At 41.9% G+C, this 6,721-nt stretch overlaps 1 protein-coding gene across 4 annotated transcripts in view; it reads right to left on the bottom strand.

The window, feature by feature from the left end:
* Positions 1–1,686, bottom strand: part of GOLM2 (golgi membrane protein 2) — a 105,931-nt gene extending 104,245 nt beyond the window's left edge. Inside the window, exon 1 of one of the 4 annotated variants that reach the window (XM_049613530.1) lies at positions 1,042–1,686. In XM_049613530.1, coding sequence (XP_049469487.1) covers positions 1,042–1,368 — 327 coding nt within the window. In that variant the 5' untranslated portion in view covers positions 1,369–1,686. The remainder of the gene's footprint in view (positions 1–1,041) is intronic. The other 3 variants (XM_049613529.1, XM_049613533.1, XM_049613531.1) reach the window with 3 other exon arrangements.
* Positions 1,687–6,721: the final 5,035 nt, after the last annotated feature.

Genomic DNA, 6,721 nt, shown 5'->3' with positions numbered 1-6,721 from the left:
ACTTGGGATTCTCTCTCTCTCTCTCTCTCTCTCTCTCTCTCTCTCTCTCTCTCTCTTTCTGCCTCTCCCCTGCTCATTCGTGGGCGAGCGCGCGCGTGGACACAGGCACACACTCTCTCTCTCTCTCTCTCTCTCTCTCAAAAAACAAACATTTAACATAAAAAATAATAATATAACTCCAATATGCTGGTGAGAAAAAAAACTAGTAGCAGGTCTGGTTACAGTACAGCTTTAAACTTTTTAAATTTAAACTTTGTATGGCATTCCATCTGCATAAAACACCAACCCTAAGAGCTACTTAAGCATGGAAATTTTCATTTTTATTTCTTTCAAGAATAGCAAGGACACTGACACGAGATTCTGTTGCTTATAACATTATTATAGATTCTTCCTTTTTGGCTAATTTCATCAACAATTCAAATTGAGTACATAATTTTGGATTAACTATGCCCAAGTCACAAGTGTGGCTCATATACGGCTCCAGGGCCCATTTATCATAACGTTTGATCACCAAAAAAAAAAAAAAGGCTGTAGCATCTGATTCTTCAACTACTTAATATATCCACCTACAGAGGTTAATAAAAATCATACTGCTTAAAATATACATAGGTACAGGAGTCTGAGGAGGCCCATTCTTTAAACGAAGAAATTAATATTGATCAGTGTGCACGGAATAAGGATAAGGCAACAATACCTACACCAAACCTGGCAGTCTCCAGATTTGTGTATCTGTAAACCTAAGGCAGCCACATAGGCCAGATGACTGCTACTGCCAGCTCAGCAGCTGAGCTTGGAGAAAAGGCGGTATCCACACACAGGCCACATTTGAGAACCAGAACTTGTGGCCAGTTTCGCCTGGTAGCGACTGGAGAACGTGGCAGTGATAAACCGGGAAAAGTCTGATAGAAAAAGGTTTACTGGCGGTAAGCGGAGCCTCCAAGGCTGCAATCCCGGAAGGCATAAAGCAGCCGCGGTAGGCTAATGCCCCTACGCCGGGTTAAAGGAAAGTAGGAGGACTGAGAGGAGAGGGCTCGTCCTTACCTTGTCATCCTCGCATCTTTTCCCCAGGCCCTCCCTGGCCTGCAGCCGGCTGCTGAGGCGGCCGTAGTCGGCCTCCTTCTGGTCGATCTGTTTCTTGTGCGAGTCCACCAAGAGCAGGAGGTCCGAATTGCGCTTCTCCAGGCGCCCACGGGCCACCTCGGTGCGCTGGACCTGGCCCTGCAGCTCCGCCACCTCCTCCTGAAGCAGGACGTGGCGGGAGGAGATACTCCAGTAGTTGAAGGCGAGGACCGCGATCACCACCAGCAGCACCACCAACACGAAGGAGGGCAGGCGGCCGGCCCGCCGGTTAGCCCCGAAACCCACCATGGGGTCGAACTAGGCTGAGCCCTGGGGTCTCGCCGCGGACACCTGCGGCCAGAATCTCAGGCCTCAGTAGCTGAGTTGCCTGGGGGACGCGGCCCCAGGGCCGGAGGAAGGAGGAGGCGGGCCAATCTGCCCGCCTGAGAGCCGGAGAAGGGGGCGGGGCCGCAAGCCGCAGGCCCCTCCCCGCCCCCCCTCCTCAAATCGGGCCAAAGCGTGTTCCCAAAGCTTTGAAAACGACCCTGCACAATCCGGGTAGAACCAGGAGAACCCAGCCGCCTGCACCCGGGACCCAACACCTCAGGGCTGGGGGGCGGGGAAAGGTGCCGGAAGGGGGCGGATTTAACTCTGGCCCCGCCCATTGGCTGGGTCCGGGTCGCTTAGGGGGCCATTGCCTAGTTTCCGCCGACGCCCCCTCTTCTCGCGAGAAAGTGAGTTTCTCTCGCCCTTTGCAGTCTTATCTCGCGAGTGTTATCTCTGTTGGGAAGAGTGTTGTGTTAATTTTGGCGCTTTGTGTTAGCTCTTGTACCTGAATTCGAATCCCTTCAATTTTTTACCCTGATTCCCTTGACCCAAGGTCCAGGGAGTGCCTACCCTACCCTGACCCTCGTGAGAGTTTTCGTCTTTGAGGACATCTGCGGTTGCGACCGCTTTGTAGGGATAACAGTCGGTGAGATGCGGCAGAAAGGGCGACTAGAAGGGCTCTGTACTTGCTTCATTAGATAGATGTTCTCGTCTGTGCTGACGATGTGGAGAATAAACAACAAATACCATAAAATAGTGGTGCTCCCAATATTACAAAGACAAATCAAGAAAAACTAAGCTTTATAACTGAACGGGGTGGTGCCAGCCAGGTTTCCAAGGTTACTCCTTGCACGGAAGGGAAGAACTTCAGAATGTGTGAGTTCTTAAACTTAGTGCTGCTTTTTGCTTTGAGACAGGCTTCCAAATAGAAAGTCCAGAAGCTACCTCAATGAATGATAACTAATGCTATTACTGACAGCACACTCTGAATTAGAAATAGCTCTTTTACAAATTATTTTTGCATGCCTAGTCTCATGTTATCTTCTCAACAACACAGTTATACAGATGAGGAATCTAATACAAAAAACTGTTCCAGAAACTTTCTCAAAGTCCCGTATCTTGTTTGGGACTTGTTAGACTTGGAGCCAGATCACTGTGCCCTTAACTTCATTGCTCTTTGCATTATACCAGGCTAACCGTTGCTATACGTTCAGCATTAATCACCGTGAGGAAGAAAAAGCCCCACCTCTTTTGTTTTTTCTGCAGATTTCCTTTGTCGTGGCATAAAAATTTTTTTTTAAGTTATTGGCTGTTTAAGGAGAAGATGGAGTTGCTTTATTTTTCAAACTTCAGTTTCAAGAACTTCCATAAGAATAAAATCTCAAGAATGAAAAAAACTTTGGTATTTTCATTCAAATCAGGGCAAAAAGACTTGTCATCTTTGAATAATTATCCTATGCATCCTGTCCGTTTCAAAAATGAAGTAACTTGCCTAGAAGTTAGTAGCCTGGAAGAATTATTGCACCTTTAAGAGTGATGATTTCTCTCTCATTGTTACATAAAAACAAGTAATGCCAAAATTATTAATCTTTAGTTCACACCAAACTTGAATTCTTTGCTCCAGCTTCATGAGATCACATAAATCCCCTTCACTCTCAAATGACAAGCAGACTTTGGCAAAAGGGAGCAAAGCAAAAATAGAAGATCATTGACTATAATGACCCTTCCCATGTATCCTTTTCCTCAACTTCATAATGGCCTTGCTTTGTGTAGCCAGCAGTTGAAAATTAACTATAAAATAGTATTAACTGCTTAAGATATTACTCTTGCAAAAATGTTTTCATTTTTATATGGGATTCTGACATATAAAAATTTAATATTGTACAAAACACATTCACATACATTTTTTAAATAGATGCTTAAAAGAACTATTTGTTTCTTAGTCCATTATTCCATTTTACACATGCAGAAGTAATGTGCTTAAAGTGATATGTCTGGCAAGTGGCAGGGCTGATCTTAAAAACCAACCCTATTTCGACTCTGCCCCCAGGGAAAAAATTTTTTTATTCCATTTTGATGGTTACCTCTTCAAGCTATTCTCCCTACTAAAGGAACCAAATCCACATATCATCATGACAGTGTATAAGCACTTTCCTATAGATGGTTCTGGATTAGGCATTAAACAAATGCAAGTAAAAGTCAATTCCTTAAGCCAGGTGATCAAGGTTAGCAACAACATTGATAAGTCATGTTATTAGTATGTATCCTTGATATGATGTGATGGGAGCACCACTCTGTGGTTTTCCTCCCCAAAACTCTTAACTCTAATCATTAGAAAAAATATCACACAAATTCCAATTGCCTCAACTGGACCAGTAATCCTACAAAGTGTCAAGGTCATCAAAAACAAGGAAAGTCTGAGAAACTTTCATAGGCAAAAGAGGCATGAGGAGACATAACTACTAAATGTAATGTGGTATCCTGGATAGGATCCTAGAACAGAAAAAGGACATTAGGGGAAGATGAAGGAAATTTGAATAAAATATGAACTTTAGTTAATAATAATGCATTAATTGATTGTTATAGATGTACCATGCTCATATAGGGTGTTAATAATGGGGGAGATTGGATGTGAGGTATGTGAGAGTTCTTTAATATTTTCACTATTTTTCTGTATTTCTAAAACTGCTCTAAAATAAAATTATTTTTCAAACACCAGTTTCTATCTTTTGGGATATCTTTTAGGTTATAATGTGTAGACATAAATATGTTCATATAGCTGAAAAGGCAGTATAATCACAGAGAAATAATGTTTTAAGATTTATTTGCAGGGTAAGCATCTATTATAAAGTGGCAAGTGAGGTTGAATAACAGGAATTTTGTGTTTAAATTGAGTTTTCTTTAAGGGCAACAATCATGTCATTTATTTATCTTGTGCAATCGAGACGCTTTTTGAGCTCAGAACACTATTTGGCATATGTCTTCAGTTTATGTTGACTCAAAAAATTTTATATGCTGCAATTGAGCAGAGGAGTGGATTATTTCATAGCTTATTCCTCAATATATCTTTTAAAGATTTTACTTTTAAGCAATCTCTACACCCAACGTGGGGCTCAACCTCACAACCCCAAGATCAAGAGTCACATGCTCTACCAACTGAGCCAGCCAGGTACCTCATTATTCCTCAATATTTATGACTTTGGGTAGGACTAGATTAGAGAAGGTGGCAGCTCATAGAAATACAAAATAGACAAATATGTTAGGCAAGTTCTTTCCATTGCAAATGGGAAAAAAACAACAACCAAAACTGGTTAAAGCAAAGAGTTATATATATTTTAGAAGCATACTGGAATAGTCCATGGTAATATTGAAAGAGCAACAGGAACTGGGGTACCTATAGGGAACTCAATGCTTCCATAATTCAGTCTTTTTGTTTCTCCCCCCTGCTTGGCTTTATTCTTTATTTCTTCAGATGGTGCTTTTCTTTGCAGACAAGAAATATGGCCCCAACATCTCCAGGGTCACATCCTGCTAGTTCCATGATCTGAAAAGCAAGGGAAGTCTGTCTTCTAGCTTTCAGTACAAAAATGATGAAGGAAGGATTCTGGTTGTCCAAGCCTGATCATTACACACAACTTATACCCATCACTGTGGCCAGGGAGATAAGGTATTATGATTGGCCCAGCATAAAACGCTCTCCTATGGCCAGTAGTCAGTCTGATACCAAGAAACAGAAAAAAAATGTTGACTCAAACAAATACAACTGAGTTTCCTTTTTCTTGAGATGTATTATCTTCCTTCCAATTAAGAACAGTTAATAAGTGAATAAAGACATTGTGTTTCAGGTTGTTTTCCCCAGGAAACAGGCTCTGAGATGGAGATGGAGATTCATAATAGAAAACATAATAGGATGAAAACGGTATTGGCAGAGGGAGAGTTGGAATGCTATGCAGTCTCAGTGAAAGCTTCAGCCAATGCCAATAGAGCTCTAAACTTTTGCAGCCCTTCAGAGTTGTCCTGAGTCGGAGGGGTCCAGGCCTTTATATTCATAAATCAACCAGGTTTTGGATAGCAAGGGGAAAAGGCCACAGGCTATGTGCTAACTCCAGTCAATTAATAACAATGCCTGAATTACTGTACTAAAAATAAAAAAATTGACAAAGTGTATCTGAGCTAAGTGAGGAAGAATGCTATGATCAATTAGTAATTTGTCCACAGGCACAGGAGGGGGTATGATGTTATGCATGAGAGGTGGATGCTATGATGCACAACCCAGATCCCCTTTCAGGCATGAAGGACTTATTCCCCTAACTGCTGGGAGTGCTGCCAACAGAGAGCCTTTAGCTATCAGCCCTTTTCAGAATTGCCTCGGTTGAAGAGGACCACCTTGTGAACAGAATGCCCCGTTCCCATGGCAACCAACAATGAATACTAGTCAAGAGAACACACTTTTGTTAAGTTACTTCCTTACATCAAACCCATTTCCTATGGTTGTATAGCAAGAGACAATGTACTGTAGGGTTAATGTGGGCTCTGGAGTAAGAATGTGTGAGTTAAAAGTCTCTGCCTCTTATTAATTTTGTAACACAGGCAAAATACTCAACTTCAGTGCACCAGGTTTCCCATTTCCAAAATGGCATATGAGTTAGGATTAAATTTGGCTCCATATAAGGGGGAGAAATAACTTGAACAAGATAGGATTTTTTTTTTCTTTCTTACATAAAATATATTCAGACACAAGCAATCCAAGACTGGTATGCCAGGCTCCTTCAAGCTCACTGTGGTCATCTCTACAGTACAGACCTCGTCTTCACTTCCAGATGTGACTTTCTTGATCCAGGAAGCATAAAAGAAGAAGGGCACCATCCCACCTACCTTCAACTTTTAAGAAGACTTCTCCAAATGTGCATTTCCACTTCCTTCTCATTGATTTGAACCTAGTCACATAGTCACCCCCCAACCCCTAGAGACCAAAGAGGCAAGGAAATATAGTCTTATAGCAACAATGTCTTCAGTTGAAAATTAGGGTCTCTTAGTAAAGGAAAAGAAGGAAAAGTATAGGGAAGCAAAAACAAATTCTGTCATATATGGGGAAAATAATAATGCCTATCTTATAAGGATGTTGTGTGAATTAAGTGAGTTAATATAGATACCATGCCAAGGAGAAAAGAAGATGGTGGAGTAGTGGGAGGACCCTAGGCTTGGTTAGTCCCTTGAACTCAGCTAGATAAATATCAAATCATTCTGAATACTCAAATAGATCTGAGGACTGACAGATCAAACTGCACAACTAGAGAGAAAGAAAGGGCCACATCATGGAAGGTAAGAAATGCAG

Source organism: Panthera uncia (assembly GCF_023721935.1).
Source record: "Panthera uncia isolate 11264 chromosome B3 unlocalized genomic scaffold, Puncia_PCG_1.0 HiC_scaffold_1, whole genome shotgun sequence".
Lineage (NCBI taxonomy): Eukaryota > Metazoa > Chordata > Mammalia > Carnivora > Felidae > Panthera > Panthera uncia.
Note: the sequence above shows the minus strand (reverse complement) of the source record. Positions and strands in the feature narration are given on the sequence as shown.